Genomic DNA, 22733 nt, shown 5'->3' with positions numbered 1-22733 from the left:
GAGTTAATTGTTCAAAGTTCATTGGTGTCATTTTAAAAAGTGTGAAAACGCACAGCTGCAGATTCAGGGACAGTTTCTTCCCAGCTGTTATCAGGCAACTGAACCATCCTACCAACAACTAGAGAGCAGTCCTGAGCTGCTATCTGCCTCATTCTAGACCCCCGGACTATCTTAGATTGAACTTTACTGGACTTTATCTTGCACTAAACATTATTCATGTTATTCCCTTTCACCATGTATCAGTACAGTGTGGACAGCTCGATTGTAATCATGTATTGTCCTTCCGCTGACTGGTTAGCACGCAACAAAAGCTTTACACTGTATCTCAGAATGCTTGACAATAAACTAAACTTAACTCAAACTCAAGTTTGGTCATAGACCTGAAACCAATGGCTGTCAGTAATGCAGCCTCACAGTTTCCACTCTACATTTAGCCTGTGATCATGTGAAAGTTTTTTAATGAGATGAATACCTGGTGTGATGACCAGGATAGAGGCCGCATTACCCCACGAGGTGAGCATTAAACCGTCAAGTTGAATATTAGCCCGACGGCATCTAGTGAGGAAGATTGGCTGCAGTAAGATCTGCCCACTATATTCACAGCCTGTTCATCTACCTACAAACCCATAATGAAATCCCACTACACACAGCTCAATGATGCTTATAACAGAATGGTGCAGCAGCAGCTAAGATGGTGTTTGTGTTTTGACAGAAACAAAGTTCAGCATGCCATGCTTGACTTGGTACAGAATTGACATCAAAATAATCCATCAGCAGTAGAGGTTTGGGCTAACATTCAAATAGGGGATCTTTGCTCCCACTGGCTCATCACTATAACAGTGTGATACTTAAGACCTCTGTCAAGAGAGGAATTGTAAAATCTCTGGAAACGCAGTGTAAGTGTGGTGAATGTGTGGGAGTACTATTCCACAATCCAAGAGTCAAGAGTGTTTTATTGTCATATGTCCCGAAACGGAACAATGAAACTCATAATTACCGCGGCACAACAGATATGCGAATTTATCACATACAGCATATAATCCTCCAACATTTTTGCCACCTCCAATGGGATCCCACTATTGGCCACATCTTCCCATCTGCTTTCTGCAACTCCCTGGTCAACTCGTCCCTTCACACCCAAACCATTCCCTCCCCAGGTACTTTCCCCTGCAACCGCAGGAGATACAACACCTGTCCCTTTACCTCCCCCCTCGACTCCATTCAAGGACCCCAACAGTCTTTTCAGGTGAGGCAGAGGTTCACTTGCACCTCTTCCAACCTCATCTACAGTATCCGCTGTTCCAGGTGTCAACTCCTGTACATCGCTAATGGCTTCCATCATTTCCCTCCTTACCCAATCATCCCTCAGGAATTTGTCCATTATAAAATAAAGCAGATGTTGTAATTCTGAAAATAATCCATGAAGTGTTCTTGTTGCATCTAACTATCAAGCTGCAGCTAGTAAGAATTTCATTGTTATGTTTCCTGCACATGACAAATAAACAGTCTTGAATTGTGAAGATAGATACAAAATGCTGGAGTAACTCAGTGGGACAGGCAGCATCTCCGGAGAGAAGGAATGGGTGACGTTTTGGTCCGAGACCCTTCTTCACACTGAAGGTCATGGGAAAGGGAAACAAGACATATACTATAGACGGTGATGTAGAGAGATATAGAACAAATTAATGAAAGAATATATGCAAAAAAGGAACAATGATAAAGGAAACAGATCATTACAGGTTACAAAAATTACAGATTTAATCTTGAATTGTGAATCTCTTGAATCTTGAAGTGCCACTATGCATCTCAGTAGATTAGTCAGGTTTCATGGGGAGCAAGTTTCAACCCACAAACCATTTTAACCCATGACTTTTGCCTTGCAGGTCGGCCTGGTCCACCAACTGATATACAGGTCTTTAAAGGAGATGCAGGTTTTCCAGGAAGACCAGGTTCTAATGGTATTGAAGGATCAAAAGGCTTACCTGGTCTGCCAGGACCTCCAGGTAAGACAACGATAACTTGTACATCAACAACTTAATGAACTTAATGTGTCTGTATGTGAACATGCACAGACACATTTTCACTCTCAGCAGCTTGGAATTTATGCCTGTATCATTGCTCTTCTCTAATGGTGTTTGAGAAGGCAAAATAAAAAAATAAGCAGATGCTGAAAATCTGAAATGCAAACAGAAAATGCAGGAAATTTTCAACAGGTCGGGTAGAATCTGTCGAAAGAGAAACAGTTAATGATTCAGGTAAAAGATCATACATCAGAATTGGCTCAGTTGTGGAATGTTAGCTCTGCTTTTTTCCTCTGATATTGCCTGATACGCTGAACATTTTTTTTCTGTTTTACTGAATGTTTGGTAAATCTGAATTCAGTTTGTGAAAATGTTTCTTCTTCCCAGGTCCTTTGGGACCACCTGGTGATCCCGGACAGGATGGTCTTCCTGGATTTAATGGACCAAGTGGACAAAAGGGCACGCCCGGCCCTTTAGGGGAACCAGGTAAGAGTTTGCCCAGCCAAGAGTTTGATTTTGTTTAGAGTTACAGAGCAATTCAGCGCACAGAGTCCACGCCGACATTTTCACTCTGAACAGCTCGGAATTGATGTCTGCATCATTGCTCTTCTGTAATAATGTTTGATTAATTACCCGAGACACACTAGGGCCAATTTACATTTATACCAAGCCAATTTATTTACAAACCTGTATGTCTTTGGATTGTGGGAGGAAACCGAAGATCCCGGAGAAAATCCACGCAGGTCACGGGGAGAACATACAAACTCCACACAGACAGCACCCGTGGTCAGGATCGAACCCGGGGCTGCAAGCAGTGTAGGGCAGCAACTCTACCGCTGCGCCACCGTTCCGCCCTAGATAGCATAGTTCGTCCAGTTGGTTTTCCCACTTCAAGATTAGTACCTGTTAACATTAATGTTGAGGAGTTATCAACCAAGACAGGAGAAAGTTAACCTCTCACTTTCCTTTGTCACTGGCACTGTCACACAACCCATGGTGAAATGTATGAATAGCTAGGATGCTGGTCAATGTTTATCCCCCTAATATTTTTTTGAATGAAACAACAGCTGAGCTTTGACCAAGTTTGTAGAAGATCTTGAGTCAGGGACATTGGCACCACTTTGGCCCACTTTTCCACTAGAATCTTTTACCCGGGCAAAATGATGAACTGAAGAACGGATACCAGATTGCATACTGTGAAATAGCCATTCTTTATCTGCTATCTAAGACAAATCACCAAACCATTTAGACGAGGAAACACTTTTTCTCACAGAGAGTGGTGAGTCTGTGGAATTCTCTGCCTCAGAGGGCGGTGGAGGCAGGTTCTCTGGATGCTTTCAAGAGAGAGCTAGATAGGGCTCTTAACAATAGCGGAGTCAGGTAATATTGGGAGAAGGCAGGAATGGGGCACTGATTGGGGATGTTCAGCCATGATCACATTGAATGGCGGTGCTGGCTCGAAGGGCCAAATGGCCTACTCCTGCACCTATTGTCTATTGGCTATTGTCTATTTTCATGTGAATTATTTGTCTCCACTAAGATCAAGCAGTGTATGACTTGATGCCTAAGGATCAGGGTGGCCTTGGGGGCAACATGCAGGCACAGAAAGCTACGTGGAGGGCAAATGGTATGCTGGCCTTTATAATGAGAACATTTGATTACTGAAATAAAGGCGTAGTGGAGCTTACCAAAATGCCACGTGGATTAGAAGGTATTATCTGTAAGGAGAGGTTGAACCAACTTGGATTGTTTTCTTTGGAGTCAGAGATTGAGAAGAGACATGATAGATGTCAAATTATGAGAGGTTAAAAATAGGGTAGACAGTCAGAAGCTTTTTCCTTGGGTGGAAATGTCAAAGTCCAGAGGGCATAACTTTAAGATGAGAGGGCCTCTCACCTGCAGGGCAAGGTTTTAACCCAGAGTGGTGAGTGACTCAAACGTGCTATCAGGGGTGGTGGTGGAGGAAGGTACAATAGTGGCATTTAGAAAGCTTTTGGATAGGCACATGGATATGCAGGGAGTGGATCATGTGGAGGCACAGAAGATTAGTTCAACTTGGCATCATGGTCAGCGTGGACATTGTGGACTGAAGGGTCAGTTTCTGTGCTGTACTGTTCTATGTTCTGAATGGTAGTACAATTGACAATATGGTCTTGTTGGGAGAGTATCTGGACTAATGTCTCCAATATGGTCTCCTTATCCAAGAAAGGTATACTTGCCATAGAGAGATATTTTTAAGGCAGAGATAGATAGATTCTTGATAAGTACGGGTGTCAGGGGTTATGGGGAGAAGGCAGGAGAATGGGGTTAGGAGGGAGAGATAGATCAGCCATGATTGAATGGCGGAGTAGACGTGATGTGACGAATGGCCTAATTCTGCTCCTATCACTTAGGGTCATAGAGAGTCATAGTGATATAGTGTGGAAACAGGCCCTTCGGCCCAACTTGCCCACACCGGCCAACATTTCCCAGCTACACTTGTCCCACCTGCCTGGGTTTGGTCAGGCAGGTGGGACAAGTTTCGCATAAAGGGTGGTGGGTGTATGGAACAAGCTGCCAGAGGAGGTAGTTGAGGCTGGGACTATCCGATCGTTAGACAGGTACATAGATAGGACAGGTTGGAGGGATATGGACCAAGCGCAGGCAAGTGGGACTAGTGTAGCTGGGGCATTGTTGGCCGGTGTGGATGAGTTGGGCCGAAGGGCCTGTTTCCACACTGTATCACTATATGTATGGAAATGTTTTTCCTAACTGAGAAGCTCAGGGTCGGAAGGCACTGTTTCAAGTTTTGCGTTGCCTGGATCAGTTCAGCTATTTCAGTTCAATCCAAAGAGAGGAGAATTCCATTTACCTGTATATATGGTGAGCATTTTAGGACATAGATGAGAAGGGGATTCTTCATGCAGATGGTGGTGAACCTTTGGAATTCTCCACTGGTCTTGGATTGAATTAATTACAAACAGGAACACATATTGATGTTTAGATATTAGGGTATTATGCTGGAAATTGGTGCCAAACTTGATCATCCATGATCTTGGTGAATGGTAGATCAGACTCAAAGGACCATATGGTCTACTCTAGCTTTTATTACTATCTTCTTTTGGACGGATGTCACCGGATTTGAAAGTGACAACACTAACATATGTTTAGTTTAGTTTAGAGATACAGGGCAGAAACTGACCTTTTAGCCCACCGAGTCCGAACCGACCAGCAATCCCCGCACATTAACACTATCCGACACACACTAGGGACATTTATACCAAGCCAATTAACCTACGCAGGCAAGTGTGACTAGTGTAGCTGGGACATTGTTGGTCAGTGTGGGTGTCTTTGGAGTGTGGGTGGAAACCGAAGATCTCGGAGAAAACCCACGCAGGTCAAGGGGAGAACGTACAACCTGCTTACAGACAGCACCTGTGGTCAAGATCAAACCCAGATCTGTGGCGCTGTGAGGCAGTAGCTCTGTCGTTGCGCCACTGTTCCGTGTTCTTATGGATTGAAAGTGGCAATGCCAGCTTGTGTTCTGCTCTCCATGGTGCCGCCCTTTGCATTACCCAGCTTAGTCTGACAAATTCAATTCCATCCCAAAGGAAGGAACTTGCACATATATTTGGTGTATTTCATGACTTCCAAAGAACCATTCCAAAGCCATTGTACATTTCTCTACCAAGGCAATAGGTAAGGTTGGTATCACGACATGTTCACAACACCTCAATATTGCGTAATCTATAGCCTGGGCATGTTTCAACCCCAATCAAGCATGGTAATGGATTGCTGCATGCATGCACGCCTGCCTGCTGTGACCTCCCCTGTCCCCTCTCCCCTCCATCTTCTACACCAGCACCAAAAGTTCCTTGAAATTCCTGGTAAGCACAAAAAAATGAAGTGTATTTATTGCAGGTGAAAAACCTCAATCGTCCTTTTATCTTTCCAGGTCAAAGTTCTTTTATTTTCTCTCAATTTCTGTCAGAAATGTTATGGAATCCCGTTCCATCATTTGGAAAGATTGTCCTTAACTTTAGCAAAGTTGTGCCAACATTTCATTCTGCTGCCTTCCAACTATGATGTGCTCTTCAACAGGCGGGGTGGGTTTTCCTGGACCTCCTGGCCCGGATGGAACCCGTGGACCACCAGGTCCTCCTGGATCTGGATCCTCAGCTCATGGATTCTTGATTACTCGACATAGCCAGTCAACTGAGGTGCCACTTTGTCCTTCGGGAACTTCTGCCATCTATGATGGGTACTCACTGCTCTATGTACAAGGCAACGAGAGGGCACACGGGCAAGATTTAGGTAAGATCTGTCTCATTAATGTGCTGTAAACATATAGCCATTTTTTACACCTAACTCGTATGTTACCATTGCTACAAAGAAACTAAAGCAGATTGCATTGTTAGAGGATGATTGTACCAATTACACTTTAACTTAAATCCCTTTCATACAATCTGGGGCCAACATCCATCAACTATAATTGTATCGTCAATTTGATATTGCCTAGGTGCCAAGGAACATCATCAAACTGGATCTGGTCAAAAAAGGAGCATAACAGGAATGGAGGTTAGACACAAACTGTTGGAGTAACTCAGGGGGTCAGGCAGCATCTCTGGAGAAAATTGGCAGATGACGTTTCGGGTCTTTCGGCCAGGTGATGTTTCAGACTGAAGAGTCCCAACCCAAAACGTCACCTAACCATTTTCCCCAGAGATGCTACCTGGCCCACTGAGCTACTCTTGTGTCTATCTTTGCAGCATCTGCAGTTCCTTGAAATGGAAGCGATCTTTTAGACTTGGTGTATGATCTGTTTGAGTATGTTGTCGGACTCTATGTGATGCTGCTACAGGTATGATTTCCACTGTACCTGTACCTCACCATATGTGTGCTTATGACAATAACTCAGCATGACTCAATGAAGAATCTGAACCGAAACGTCACCTATTGCCTCTCTCCAGAGATGCTGCCTGTCCCGCTGTGTTACTCCAACATTTTGTGTCTATCTTCGAAGCAAACCACTGCCCATGTAGAAACGGAAGGATTTCACAATATACTGGAGTCTGCATACTGAACAAGCCTGACTGATGATATCTGTTTCTCCAAAGCTGGTTTGTCCATTGGAATTCTATCTGCTGCCTCACAGTGCCAGAGGCCTGGGATCGATCCTGATCTTGGCCTCTGTCTGCATGAAATTTGCACTTTTTCCCTGTGACCCCGGTAGGTTTCCTCTGGGTGCTCCTGTTTCCTCCCACGTCCTCAAAAAGATGGGTTTGCAGGTTAACTGACCTCTGTAAACTGCACTTTGTGTGTGGTGTGTGGAAGAGAAAGTGGCATAACATAGAACTAGCGTGAGCAGATGCCTATCTCCTTCCCTGAAGAAGGGTTTCGGCCAGAAACGTTGCCTATCTCCTTCCCTGAAGAAGGGTTTTGGCCCGAAACGTTGCCTATCTCCTTCGCTCCATAGATGCTGCTGCACCCGCTGAGTTTCTCCAGCATTTTTGTGTACCTATGAGCAGATGACCGATGGCCAACGTGGACTTGATGGGCTAATGTGTAGGAAGGAACTGCAGATCAAAGATCCTATAGCGAGCAAGATGGTCCACTCGACGAAAAAGACGTAGTACGGTCATGGGCAGATTCATGGGTAATTTAAGGCCCTATTTCCGTAACTGGCTTCCGTCTCCGCACCAAAGATCCCATAGGATACAAGTGCAGAGAAGGAAGCCGGTTACGGAAACATCCTCGTAAAAATAAAAGTAATTTGGTAAAAGTCTTCTCCTCATTTTCAGAATTTTAATTTATTAACACAAACTGTTCCCCCGCAACGTTGATTACACTGCGAGTCGGGTCGGGTCGGGTTATGGAAATGGATGAAAAAAAGGCCCACGTTCTGCTTCGTTGCGTACTACACGTCAGCCCATTACATTTAGGAGTGGTCTATCGTGCTCCTCTATTGGATCTTTGCTGCAGATGCTAGATTAAACGGAAGTTAGATGGCTCTCAATCTGAAGAAGCTTCTCGATTCGAAACATCACCAATTCCTTTTCTCCAGAGATGCTGTCTTACCCGCTGAGTTACTCCAGAATGTTGTGTCTCTCTGATGCACGAAAGAGCCTGTTTCCTTTTAGAGGATGTAATCTTTTAATCAATCAATCAGTCTATAGGCAGACAGCATAGGTTTAAGATGAGTGGCAAAAGACCTGCAGACAACTTGCAAGAATGTGTTTTTACCCAATGATTAGTGCAGGAGAGTTTGGTGGAGTTCTATAAAGTGGTCATTTCTAAATGGAAATTGGATAAATACTTGAAAAAAATACTGTTGGGCAATGGGGGAAAAAACAGACAAATCATTAGTGTAGTCAAAGCTCTTTTTAAGAACCGGGACCTGCATAATGGTACAAATAGCTATCTCCTCTGTAGGAAGGAACTGCTGATGCTGGTTTATACCAAAGATAGACACAAAATGCTGGAGTAACTCAGCAGGACAGGCAGCATCTCGGAAGGAGGGTCTCAACCCAATCCTTCTCTCCAGAGATGCTGCCTGTCCAGCTGAGATACTCCAGCATAAGAATACTGGAGCATTCTGCAGCATACTCCAGTAGAATGAGCTATCTCCTCTGCTGTGTGTCCTTGCAGGCTGATTTTTGTTTTGTTCTTCTCCAGGTACGGCGGGGAGCTGCCTGCGGCGTTTCAGCACAATGCCATTTATGTTCTGTAACGTCAACAATGTCTGTAACTTTGCCTCGAGGAACGACTACTCCTACTGGCTCTCAACCCCTCAGCCAATGCCAATGACCATGGCCCCAGTAAATGGGGAGAGCATTCGCTCCTTCATCAGCAGGTAAGTCAATCTGCTTGCAACAACCCACGTTGACCATAGCTATATCATAACAAGAGAGTGGTGCTCCATGCCATACATGTAATGAAAGCCATATCTCAAAGTTACTTGCTGCACGGCCGTTCTTCTCCACACTCACCACGAACCATCACAACGTTTCTTTATCCACACAATTGTGCAAGACATTGCAGAGAATTGTGGACGCAGCCCAGACCATCACACAAACCAACCTCCCTTCTATTGACTCCATGTATACCTCACGCTGCCTCGGCAAGGCCAGCAGCAAAATCAAGGAGGAGTCGCACCCTGGCCACTCCCTCTTCTCCCCTCTCCCAACGGACAAAGGGTATAGAAGTGTGAAAACGCACACCTTCAGAGACAGTTTCTTCCCAGCTGTTATCGGGCAACTGAATCATCCTACCACAACCAGAGAGCAGTCCTCAACTACCTATCTCATTGAAGACTCTCCGACTATCTATGATAGGACTTTACTGGATTTATTTTGCACTAAACGTTATTCCCTTATCAAGTATCTGTACACTGTAAACGGCTCGATTGTAATCATATATTGTCTTTCCGCTGACTGGTTAGCAGGCAACAAAAACTTTTCACTGTACCTCGGGACACGTGACAATAAACTAAACTGAACTAATCACCTTATCACTGGCAAGACAGCATTTAATTGTTCATCTCTGGCTCCCCCTTGAGTAAATAATGAAGAACTGCCTTCTTGGAGAAAGCTGTTATGTGAAGCTACTGCCACGGTGCCTTTAGATAGAAAATTCAAGAGTATAAACCAACCATAGATAAAGGAAAGGTAATGTCCAGAACCTGCATTAGAATAAAGCCATTTGCACCTTGTTTTTCAACAAGCAATTCAAGCACAAGATGTGTCTTTTGTATGTTTTGCTGCTTTGCACCCATTCGTAGCACAAATTGGCTGTATCATTTCCTCTTTTGAATCTGTGTAACATTGGTATCAATTCCCTTATATTTCATGCACACGATGATGTAATCGTTGTACATGACGCTCATTTAAAAATTACAAAAATAAATTGGGTTAAAAATATAGCGAGGAGCAAATAACAAAGAAATTAGGAAATCAGCTGTGATATGAAATGTACCCTCTATTACATTATTTGTAGATGTAAAAACTAATCAAGAACCACCACTCTCCCATCCCAGCTATTCCAATGTAATGAAAAATCTGTTTGGAGCAACACCGACCACAGATCTCACCAGAGCACTGATCTCACCAGAGGCAATTGTTGCCGTTTTGAATATTGTGGCTTGGACCACCTGCGAAATTGGCTTATTTCCTATTTCAGACTGAGCAGAGCACCCACCCACTCAACAATCATTTCTGTTTTTATTACATGTTTCTGCTCCCCCATTTCCCCTCTTGGACAGCATTGATTCATTTCCCACCAGGCAGGCCAGCTGCTTGCTTAACAAACACCCACAGTTTGTGACTGCAGAAGTCATATTCCCCTGCATCCAAAAGGAAGAAAAGCAGGAGAACATTCTATGAACAAGATTATTTGATGATTTTTGTTCAGTGATTCTCAAATCGGTGTTAGTAGACCAAGCAAAGAGGAATTCCAATTTCTAGTCACATGTATTTCCAAGTCAGAGTAGTAGGTGACTCGAAGGGCAGCTTGTAGGTAATGTTCGTTTGGGATCCAGTTACTGCTAATAATCTATTAATGATGCCTAAATGCCCTTATAAAAGGTGGCAGTGGCATCTGGCTAGGACTGCTATAGTCCCAAACTGTGGCTTGATAGGGAATTCCAGGATTGGGAAGCAGTGCAAAGAAGATTGAGGGAATAGATTTTCAAATCAGTATGGTGTGCGACTTGGAGGGGAACCCATTCATTGAAGGCATACAATAGAGAAGCATGGTACTCGCCCTGTCTTAGAATCTTGTCAATTTAATCCAAATTCTAAGGGCTCAAGGAGATAGCTAGGATGTACATATCATATCATGCAAAAAAAAAGCTTTCCATTAAAGGTGGGTCTGCATGTATCCTTTGACATCAGGCTGACTACAAAGATTTATAAATTATGCCAGAGTACTCATTGTTTTGTTTCCCAGTTTCTCAAATCATTTAAAGTTTAGAATCTTCTGCTGTTTCAACAAAGGTGTTAATGTATTTAAATAAATAAGTTAATATCTAGCAGACTGCTGATTTTTTACCTAAGTCACTCGCTATAAACATGAGCTTCATAAGAGGAAAAGTGAGACAAAATGAGATGTCTCCCTACTTTAAAAACACATTAAAAGCCACGTTTTCCAGTCCTGTGGTATTAACATGGGCAAAAGAGGAAGGACACTAGATGAACAAAGAAATATCAGTCAGATGGACAGATATCAGTCCAGTGACTAATTCCCATCAAGACACTAACCTTGCAATAATTAGTTAGTTAAGGGCCTGTGACTTGCATGTGGCCAGCGCAACCAAAAGGGCCTGTCCCACGAGCATGCGACTGCATGCGGCAAGCGCGACCAAACCAGAAGCCGGTGCCGCGCGGAGGTCGAGTGAGTGACATGAAGTTGAAGCGAAGTCCGCGGGAAGTTCGCGCGTGATGTACGGCGTCGAGGCGGTGCGTACGCCGTTGAGGCGGCTGCGGTCGAAGTGGGACCAGCCCCGCGAGGCCGTACGGCTCAAGCGACCAGGTTAAGTCGCGCTTGCCGCATGGAGTCGCATGCTCGTGGAACAGGCCCTTTAGTTAGAAGTTGCTAATCAAACATTTCTGACAAAAAATGCCCAGCTATTTCATGAAGGCATTCAATGTGGAAGCTCATTTAATGGGAATGCCACAGTCATCCAACCAATTTTGCACCTTTTCCTAGTGTTATGTGGCTCCCAAAGAAATATCAGTGTAGCCCAACTGAGGGTGGATCCTGTGCCGAAACCCACTCCAAATGCCTCCCATCGCATGCTAAACACACGGATTTTCAATAGTGCTATTTTAAGCGAATCACTTTTTTTTTCTGTTTCCTTTAACCAGTTTGCTTGGGGTGTTATGCTGCTGTAGATTTGTGGGGAATGAGAGCTTTCAACATCAGATCTACCCACGTAGATTTACCGACCTGTTTGCTAATTGTAAATCAATTATCCAACTGGTTGTTAAGTGTTGGTCAATTTAGCCTCAGTGGAGGAAGCCCAGCAAGACAGAGGAAACATAAAACATGCAAATGCTAACTCTGAATTTACTCTCTGTTCCAGGTGCTCTGTATGTGAGACTCCAGCAATGGTGATAGCTGTTCATAGCCAAACAATTCAGATTCCAGTCTGTCCAGAGGGTTGGGCCTCACTGTGGATTGGTTACTCCTTCATGATGGTATGATTCAACTTTAACTTTTTCCTTCTATTAGCCATTGTGTGTGGCTCCTACATCCAGGGGAACCCATAGCATCATTTGGACTAGGAATGTACTACAGGCTGACAGAGGTGCTGGCTATGACTACTATAGTCTTGTAATAGGAAACAGAAGGCAAATACATCTGTGTCAGGCATAGACTGCCTGGATCAATACATCTGTGCCAGGCATAGACTGCCTGGATCAGTACGTACCTTTCAATGCAGTAACATTTCACAAAGGCAATTTGAGTTTATTCCCATTATATTTTTCAAGGAAAGTACAGTTCCCTTTTAGCTGACCACAAGTACAATTTTACTAACATCAGAACCAAATTAATATCAAAAATGGAGACACTAATCTTTTTCAGTTTATTACCGAACAATACTGCAATAGATTATCCTCGTAATGATTGTTTATGAAAATAGAAAAGTAGATGACTTAAAATCCAGTAAAAATCAACCTCGCACTAATGGAAAATAAAATTCCCAACCTTGCGTTCCTCCAATCGATTGTTGTTTAAAAGGAAACAAAGCTTTCCCAATGCAAGATAATGGCACACAACCACCCAGCAAGCAGCATATTGTCTAATTAGATGCCACTCTTATCATACTCTTGTCTTCAGTTCCAACATTAGTTCAGTCTGTTAAAGAAGTACAAGACTGATCTAGTGGGATCACAGCTGGTGGGTTTATGCCTACTCAGTACAAGTAGCAGGAAGTCTACTTAGTTACCATCCTGGCCCAAATGTTCTGAATCAGTATTAACTCTTTATACAGACAGATTTGTATAGCACGGAAACAGGCCCTTCAGCCCACCCTGTCCCTGCTGACCGAGTTGACATTCTGAGCTAGTCCCACTTGCCTACATTTGGTCCATATCCCCTTAACCCTTCCAATCTATATATCAGTGCAAATCTCTTTGAAAGTTGTAATTATAAATTCATAATTCCCATCACACTGATTGAGAATATAATAAATACTGATGTGTCAACAAATCTTGGAGCTTGCTCTAGTAATGCAGGGTTTAGATCTCGGGCAAGCTGATTTAACAAATATTAAATGAATGAAAGGCAATTTTTTTAGTCGCATTGTCATTTTGTTGGGGTTGGAGGAATTAGCTGGGGGAATATCTGTGCATCCATTGGAGTGGACAAGTGAATGGATGACATGCTTGAACGTGGTAATCAGTGTGCATGAAGAAGCTGATTTTGTGTATCAGATAATGTTGCCCAGAGGTGCCAGGTAGTTGAGAAATGGAGGGGGGTGAGGATAGATGTTTGAGGTATCAGAGGCAACGGAAGATACACCATTGGTCATATTTTACTGGCAGCAAATGGATAATTAAGAATAGAAACGTTGATGCACAGAGTCTCTTGCCCAGAGTAGGTGAATCGAAAACCAGAGGACATAGGTTTAAGGTGAAGGTGAAAAGATTTAATAGGAATCCGAGGGGTAACCTTTTCGCAAAAAGGGTGGTGGGTGTATGGAACAAGCTACCAGAGAAGGTAGTTGGGGCAGGGACTATCCCAATGTTTAAAAAACAGTTGGACAGGTATTTGGATAGGACAGGTTTGGAGGGATATGGGCCAAACGCAGCCAGCTGGGACATGTTGGCCAGTGCGGGCAAGTTGGGCTGAAGGGCCTGTTTCCACTCTGTATCACTCTATGACTCTAATGTGATCCTACCCATAGCGATGGAGAGAATTGGAGGCCATGTCAGTAAGGATAAGGAAGGGCAGATGACCTTTGTCACAATATAATAACTGAGGCAAAGTGTTGTCCATCACCATGCTTTGCTGCAGGTGACAAAATAGTGTGAGACAAATAAGCTCTTCAGCCTGCTGAAGGAGACACACATACAACCAAAGGGTCAACTGGCAAATGCCATTCACACAACCCAACTTCCCCCTCTGCAGTAATACTTGTGAAGTGAGTCCTGAAATACGCAATCTCCACAACGCCATCAATGTCTGTTGCACAATAGTAGAAGAGTAATGTTACGTTGTTCTTGCTCTGAATTCTAGTCACCTTGTAGACATAGAGGAACCGAGAAGAGCCTGCCATCAGTACCATCAGCCCACTGTCTCCTCCTCTTCCTTTCTTCTTCCCGCCCCCCCAACCCCCACATCAGTCTGAAGAAGGGTCTCGACCCGAAACGTCGCCTATTCCTACGCTCCATAGATGCTGCCTCACCCGCTGGGTTTCTCCAGCATTTTTGTCTACCATTAGGGTGAAGCTCAGGTGGTACCGAAGCTGAAGGGAGGAATGTGCACACATTCTCGCTGTCCGAGCATGACGTGAGGAGGGCTCTGACACGGGTGAACACGAGAAAAGCTGCAGGCCCCGATGGCATCTCGGGGCGAGTACTCAAGTCCTGTGCTACGCAGCTAGCTCCAGTGCTCACTACATTATTCAACCTCTCCCTGGACAAGTCCGTGGTCCCTGCCTGCTTCAAAAAATCCATCATTGTACCGGTACCAAAAAATGCCTCCCCAGCCTGTCTGAATGACTACCGTCCGGTGGCCCTTACCTCAGTAGTCATGAAATGTTTTGAGAGGCTGGTGAAGAAACACATCTGCGCCTTCCTCCCTCGGAACATGGACCTGTTTCAGTTCGCATACCGTCCGAACAGATCCACGGACGATGCGGTCTCCCAGGTCTTGCACACCGCTCTCTCCCATCTGGACAGCCAGAAGGGGGGCTGCGTGAGGATGCTGTTCATAGACTACAGTTCAGCCTTCAACACGATAGTCCCCACCAGACTGGCCGGGAAGCTAATGGAATTGAGGCTCAACACCTCCCTGTGTGCTTGGGTCCTGGACTTTCTCACCGCCAGGCCCCAGGTAGTCAAGATGGGAGGGAATACATCGAAGTCCCTCACCCTGAGCACAGGATCGCCCCAGGGTTGCGTCCTCAGCCCCCTATTGTACTCCCTGTACACACATGACTGTGTGGCTAGGTTCAGCTCCAACTCAATAATTAAGTTTGCTGATGACACTGTGGTGGTGGGCCTGATCTCAGACAACGACGAGAAGGCCTACCGGGAGGAGGTGGCTGGTCTAGCACTCTGGTGCCAGGATAACAGCCTCCTCTTGAACATCAAAAAAACAAAGGAGCTGATCATGGACTTTAGGAGGGCACATCATCCGAGGACATACACTCCATTGAGGATAAATGGGGATCCTGTGGATAGGGTGAACTGTTTTAAATATCTGGGAGTCCACATCTCCGAGGATATGACATGGGCATCACACGCCTCAGCACTCGTGAGTAAGGCAAGGCAGCGCCTTTACCACCTCAGGCAATTGAGGAAATTCAGAGTGTCTCCGAGGACCCTCCAGTGCTTCTACGCAGTGGCGGTGGAAAGCATCTTGTCCGGGAACATTACCATCTGGTTTGGGAATTGCTCTGCCAAGGACAAGAAGGCTCTGCAGAGAGTAGTGCGTTCGGCCGAACGCACTATGGGAACTTCACTTGCCCCCCTGCAGGAACTATACATCAGGAGGTGCAACTCCAGAGCCAACAATATCATGAGAGACCCCTTCCACCCCTGCAACGGACTGTTCCAGCTGCTACGGTCAGGCAAACGCCTCCGTTGCCATGCGGTGAGAACGGAGAGGTTGAGAAGGAGTTTCTTCCCAGAGGCCATTCGGACTGTAAACGCCTATCTCACCAGGGACTAACTCTACTGAACGTTTTTCCTTCCATTATTTATTATGTAAAAGAATATGTGTGTTATGATTGTGTTTATTGTTGTTTGGTTGGTTGTCTTTTGCACAAAAGTCCGCGAGCATTGCCACTTTCATTTCACTGCACATCTGTGTATGTGACAAATAGACTTGACTTGACGACTTGGTAAAACATCAGGCCACATTCCATGTAATACTGGGTAAACAATCCAGTTAAGTTGTCAAATTGGGTCTCGTTATGAAGAATTTAAAATGAAAAAAAAGGACACCCAGTTCCACAGCATCTTTCACATCCCTCTCAGGATGCTGTACAGGCAATGAAGGATTTTCTGAAATGTAGATTCTGTTGTGTGCATGAGAAATGGGAGCAGCCTTCTGCTGAATTTTCCCCCATCGCAACCAGGTCTTGTGTGGTTATATTGCTGGAACTAAAGGACTTACAATCTCCTGCTGAAACATGTCTAAAACTTAAACAAGTGTAATGGCATTTTTGCATTGCATCCCGATACACCTTTACACAATGACAATAACATGCTTAATTGTAATTGCTTGTGATGAATAGCTATGTTTAGCTTCATTCAAAGATCAGCAAAAAGTACTCTTGGCAGTAAGACATTGATTCACTCATTGGGTCGAGATGTCAGAGTTTAGAGATACAGCGTGGAAACAGGGCCTTCAGTCCACCGAGACCAGCAATCCCCACACATTAACATTATCCTATACTAGGGACTATTTTTGCATTCATACCAACCAATTAACCTGAGGTTGTCGGGGAGAACGTACAAACTCCATACAGATAGCACCAGTAGTCAGGATCGAACCTGGGTCTATGGTGCAGTAAGGGCTGTTAGGCAGCAATTCCACCGCTGCGCCACCGTGCCGACCTTGTCCCTTCTAACCACTGCTGTTGTTTTTTACAGCACACAAGTGCTGGTGCTGAAGGATCTGGCCAAGCGCTCGCATCTCCTGGTTCCTGCCTGGAAGAATTCCGATCTGCGCCATTCATTGAATGCCACGGCAGAGGGACTTGTAACTATTATGCCAACTCGTACAGTTTCTGGCTAGCCACAGTTGAACCATCGGAGATGTTCAGGTGAGGAATAGTAGCACCTTCTAAATATAGTGAGCACATTTGACTGCTTTTGGTTTTAGCCGCTGTCACAATCATTTAACAAATTAATGCTTTTGTTTATTTTCTCATCATGAACACTATTTTCAGAATTAATGGCTTGCAATCACTGGCAGTCCTTAGTTTTAAATTCACATAGACAATCCCTGTATAGATGAATCTTGACATTAAACATTGAGCAACTGTTTAACATCACGGATTTAAACGTTGAAGATACGTTGGGCAGCACTAACGGTTCTTCAAAGGTATTCTTCACTCTGATATCATTACAATACCTACTCCTGACCAGAGCCTGCTCCTCAGGGTAATCTGTTCACGCCTTCAACGTCAGTGCCATGTGCTCAACTCTGACTCACATCCATCCATTGACCCTAAGATATCTGGGCTGGATTTCACCACACATTGTGTAATCAGCAATATCAGCACATCAGCATTATCTAAGTTATCAATCAGGTCAGAATATTTTACCCATTGCTCTGATGGGTGACAAAAGGATGCAGAAAATTCAAAGACAGAAATTAGAAACAGATTTTAAATTGCCCCCTTTGCTGGTTGCTCTTGTTCAGGCGGGTCTGCTGTAATGCAATCGTTAGAAACATCATGTAGTAGAAAGTTAAGTTATGACTACAATTGTTTCAAAGAAGAGAAAGAGGTTTGTGGCCAAAGACTTTCAGATTCTCAAAGTTATTTTTCCTGCTCGATTTTCAAATATAAATATATTTTTAATAGTTCTAAATTTACTTTTGTTACTGCAATCTACAAATACTAATGGCTATATGTTACATTGTTTAACAGAGTATCATTGCACAATAGTCAATAGAAGCAATTGTTTGCCAATTTCCGTGGGCACCTGTGATGAAACTAAGAGATAATGTCGCCTTAAGAGATAATGGAATCTGATTAATGCAGGAAGGTTACATGTAAACAGTTTTTCCCAGGCTGTTTTTTCCAAAACAGCTTTTTTTTCCTGCTTGTCAATTTACAAATGAACATTTAAGTGGTTCTTTAGTTCCTGATTGAAATCTTGTTATGACCAATTCTGCCCGTGTAATGCAAATTATTGTCCATAATTGTTCTATCATGTTATATCCATGTAGCAGAACTATCTGTATTTCATACTGCAGCAGTACAATATAAGAATTCAGTGATACGCACAGGAGGCTGGGGTGACCCAGTGGATCAGACAGCATCTCAGGGTGGGAGATTGCAACCTTCACGTGGTCCGCCCTGTTTCGACGAATGCAATCAACCCGGCGTGCACAGTCAAATAAGATCAAATAGAACAAGTTGTCCTACAACTTTAGGCTGCGCATGCCATACGCAATAAGAAGAAGAAAAAGACAGCATCTCCGGAGAAAAGGAATAGGTAACGTTTCGGGTTCAGACCTATCCGGTCTGGAGAAGGGTCTCGACCCAAAATGTCACCTATTTCTTTTCTCCAGAGATGCTGCCTGTCCCACTAAGTTACTCCAACTTTCTGTGTATACCTCTTGTTTAAAGCATTTTTTCCCTAAACGTAAGGATTCAGTTCTATATTCTGAATGTGGCAACAATTGGTTCACTGACATCAGAGGTTTGACTTGTGGAGGACAAATCCAGACCATTCCCCACTTTGGCCATTGCCTCGTGACCTTACTGGCAAATGCATGGATGGATATAACGTGCTACTTAAATTGGGATCTACTGTGATGACACTGTATTCAAACAACCTGCTCCTCTTCTGAAGTTGTATCTGAGCTTTCAGAAGGTCTGGGGGGGGGGGGGGGGGGGGGGGAGATGGTGGGGGTGCGTTGCTGTGATAAGCAGAAGAATGCCCATTTTGCTTTGCGAGTCTCTTGCTTATTCCTGGTTACTTACAATGTTGTGTCTTCTATTGTTGCTTCCTTTCTCTTCAACAGTAAACCACAGTCTGAGACTCTGAAAGCTGGAGAGCTCCGAACACGTGTCAGCCGTTGTCAAGTGTGTATGAAGAGGACGTAATGCATTGGCTGTCGGCAGTGAGGCATCGGCCAAGATCGAGTGAGAAGAAGGAAAACAGCTCAATAAATAAAAACTGTAGGGCGCTTTGTCTTCCATTTACAATGGTGCTATTGTGCAAAGCAAAAACAAACGCAAAAACAAAAAAAACTGTACACGCATAATATTCGTTTGTACGTACCTCATGTAAAGAGCATTCAGTGCATTTTGGAAAGGAGTGTGTGAGAAACTGAGCATTGTGGAACAAGGAACAGTGGTGCCTCCAGTTCTTCTGTTTCAGGGTGATCTCCATACGGCACTTTCTGTCAATGTTAGAGTAATGGACTGAAACATAACAATGCGATGGCTTACATCTTTTTATTTTTGTTCGTTTGTTTTTGAGGCATTTTTTCCATGGTGCTACTAACCCACTACTGCATCCCAGGTTCTTAAATATTAATAATTAATAATCAACTGGTTATTTCCTTGGTGTTTTTATGTAAGTACTGAAAATGTGTATATGATGTATCCAGGCTGTTTAACACTTGAAGAATCTCGCCATTTCATTTACCACCAATAGTATCAATTTTGCTTCACATATCACTCGCTGAGTTAACATTTTTCCCTCTGTCTTGTTAAAAGTAGCAGAATTGACTAAATAAATTGCAATATTTTATACTATTGGAATCACTTTATGGGATATCCCGTTCTACTACCAAACTACTGATTGGAATTGGAAGATAGTCCCTTTTCCTACCCTAATTCCTTCCACTAAAAAAATTATACACATCACTTTTCAATTAATAAAAGGATTTTATGACATTGTAAAAAGTTGTAGTTATTGTTTTCTTCAGGGGTTTTTAAAATGCAAAGATATACACCTTACTACATAATTACAGCTTTCCAAAGGGGCCTTCATTGTTAAATATAACTGTCTTTTTGTATTGTCTTAACTATGTAAAATGATTAGCCATAAGAAGTACTTGTGAAGAGAGATCAAACTGTTTATAAACTATTTTCTATCAATCCAGATCCTCCATCGCTAATTTTCTTCTTTACTCCACTGTTGTTGTACCCCAGAGCAAACATAGAAGTCACCAAAGGTTCACATATTTCACTTCAGCAAAGAGGTATCTCTCTCCAAAAGTGTTCCTTCTTGTATAATTTCAAGGACAGGTGCAAACAACTTATTAAAACAAAAGAAAAAATATTTAAAAAAAAGCTGAAATAAAGGAAACACTGACTTTATTTGTGTCTTTCAACAATTATTTTATTAGCTTGTAAAATTAAGGCTCCAAAGTAATTTTGCCCTCCTGCTTTATGAAGCTGGGATTTTAATGTATGCTCCCATCTCCAAACACACCTATTTCTATTGCCTGGAAGATTTAAAATGCAACATTTTGGTAAAGGGCGAAAGCAGTCCAAAAGACAAAATTTGTATCTTGCAAGACTGGGGGAGGCAGTGTGGTGCAGCGGTAGAGTTGCTGCCTTACAGTGCTTGCAGCACCGGAGACCCGGGATCGATCCCAACTACGAGCGCTGTCTGTATCCAGTTTGTCCGTTCTCCCCTTGACCTGCGTGTGCTTCTCTGAGATCTTCGCTTTCCTCCCACACTCCATAGAGGACCAGGTTTGTAGGTTAATTGGCTTGGTATAAGTGTAAATTGTCCCTTGTGTGTGTAGGAGAGTATTAATGTGCGGGGATTGCTGGTCAGTACGGACTCGGTGGGCTGAAGGGCCTGTTTCCGCACTGTACCTCTAAACTAAACTAAACTAAATTCAACGTGCCTCTCTGACCATTACTTGCATCTCCTGTAATGAACCTGTCTCAAAGAGTATCTGCTCTATAGTGTGTTTGTCCCAGCAACATGAAGGGCAACACACTGGGTTACAGGCTATGGCCAAGCCTTGGATCCTATTTGGTCAATCGGCTATTGCTATATGGCCTAGAAAATAGTTAAAAGTTCATTCATGAAGTTCATTAAAGTTCATAACATCTGATATCCCTGGGGCCAGTGGCTGAAATTGGATCTAATATTCATTACATGCAGAAGGTCCAGACATCTCACATAGTTTAATATCCAACACCAATGCTAAAATTAAGTGGGTATGGTGGTAGTTCTTGTGCAATAGTGTGGCGAAGGACAGTAGGATCAATGAAACCTTGCCTCCAGAACAATAACAAATTTTGCACATCGTGATTTCAAAGTTTGTCAGGGACCTACTGAAGATTACTCATTCATTGACAGTAAATAACAGAACCAAATCCAGTTGCAACGGGCCAGCAGAAAGAGATTTTGCTACTGACTCACTACTGAACGGGTATTACGCAGACATCCTTGGGTGTACAGCATCAGTCACTGAAATTGACCAACATCTTAATACAGACACAGTAACAAGCCTTAGGAAACCAATGCCATCAAAAGAAAATAAAGACAAGTGCTGGACAAACTCAGCGAGCCAGGCAACATCTGTGGAGGGAGATGGGTGGAGGGAGATGGGTGGGTGACATTTCAGGTCAGGACCCTTCTTCAGACTCAGGATACTCAGGATTCTAGCATTTGCAGTCTCTTGCATCCCACATTTGCTGGGATATGGCTTCTTAAAGGGCCTGTCCCACTTGGGCGACATTTTCGGCGACAGCCTGGAAAGAGGTTGTCGCGTGGTGACGCATGTAGTGACGGGCGGTGCTTCCCTGTCGCCCCAGGATTTTGGAATGTTCAAAACCCAGGGACGACATTTGGGTGTCATCATGTTGTGCGCCCTGTCACACGCTGACGTATGCTGTCCTGCGGGTGACGCCCGGTTAGGGTTAGGGTTGGGAGCCACAGATGGGCTGCAAAATATTCTTCCTTCAATGCATGGATTTTAAACATTAATATATGAAAATTAATACAATAAAATCAATTGTGCAAATGAAAAGATGTCAGTCGTTCAGTTTTATTTATAGACGTATTGGTCCGCTTCCAGATTCAATCACTGTCTCTATAACTTTTCACAGGGATGGATTCAGTGAGTGTAGACTGAATTCCTCCACCCCCCTCTCCCCTCCACCCTCCTCTCCCCTCCACCCCCCTCTCCCCTCCACCCCCCTCTCCCCTCCACCCTCCACCCCCCTCTCCCCTCCACCCCCCTCCCCCCTCCACCCCCATCCCTCCTCCACCCCCCTCTCCCCTCCACCCCCCTCTCCCCTCCACCCCCCTCTCCCCCTCCACCCCCTCTCCCCTCCACCCCCATCCCTCCTCCCCCCCCCTCTCCCCTCCACCCCCCTCTCCCCTCCACCCCCCTCTCCCCTCCACCCCCTCTCCCCTCCACCCCCATCCCTCCTTCTCCACTCCCCCTACCCTTCTCCCCTACCCCCTACCCTTCTCCCCTACCCCCTCCCCCCCCTTCTTCCCTTCCCCCCTCTCCCTTCCTTCTCCCATTTTCCAACCCCCCCCCTCCCACTTTCCCTGACGCCCCCCAGTGGAGAAGGAGGGATGGGAGCGGGGCGGGGGGGGGGAAGATGAAGGGAGAGGGGAGTTCAGTCTACACTCACTGAATCCATCCCTGTGAAAAGTTAGAGATGGTGATTGGGTCTGGAAGCGGACCAATACATCTGTAAATGAAACTGAACGACTCAGACATCAGACATTTGCCCAATTGATTTTATTGTATTAATTTTAATATATTATTGTTTAAAATCCATGCATTGAAGGAAGAATATTTTACAGCCCATCTGTCGTCCCTAACCCTAACCAGGCA

General features: G+C 44.2%; 1 protein-coding gene across 7 annotated transcripts in view; it reads left to right on the top strand.

Annotated features, from left to right (window-relative positions):
• Positions 1 to 20236, top strand: part of col4a5 (collagen type IV alpha 5 chain) — a 256174-nt gene extending 235938 nt beyond the window's left edge. For 6 of the 7 annotated variants that reach the window (XM_033030174.1, XM_033030172.1, XM_033030173.1 and 3 more), the window contains 7 exons: positions 1884 to 2003; positions 2409 to 2507; positions 6102 to 6314; positions 8676 to 8853; positions 12082 to 12196; positions 16826 to 16998; positions 18933 to 20236. In XM_033030174.1, coding sequence (XP_032886065.1) covers positions 1884 to 2003; positions 2409 to 2507; positions 6102 to 6314; positions 8676 to 8853; positions 12082 to 12196; positions 16826 to 16998; positions 18933 to 19014 — 980 coding nt within the window. In that variant the 3' untranslated portion in view covers positions 19015 to 20236. The remainder of the gene's footprint in view (positions 1 to 1883; positions 2004 to 2408; positions 2508 to 6101; positions 6315 to 8675; positions 8854 to 12081; positions 12197 to 16825; positions 16999 to 18932) is intronic. The other variant, XM_033030176.1, reaches the window with a different exon arrangement.
• The last annotated feature ends 2497 nt before the right edge of the window (positions 20237 to 22733 follow it).

Source organism: Amblyraja radiata, chromosome 12 (genome assembly GCF_010909765.2).
Source record: "Amblyraja radiata isolate CabotCenter1 chromosome 12, sAmbRad1.1.pri, whole genome shotgun sequence".
NCBI classification, from domain to species: domain Eukaryota; kingdom Metazoa; phylum Chordata; class Chondrichthyes; order Rajiformes; family Rajidae; genus Amblyraja; species Amblyraja radiata.
The sequence above is the reverse complement of the archived record's forward strand: the minus strand, read 5'-3'. Positions and strand labels throughout refer to the sequence as shown.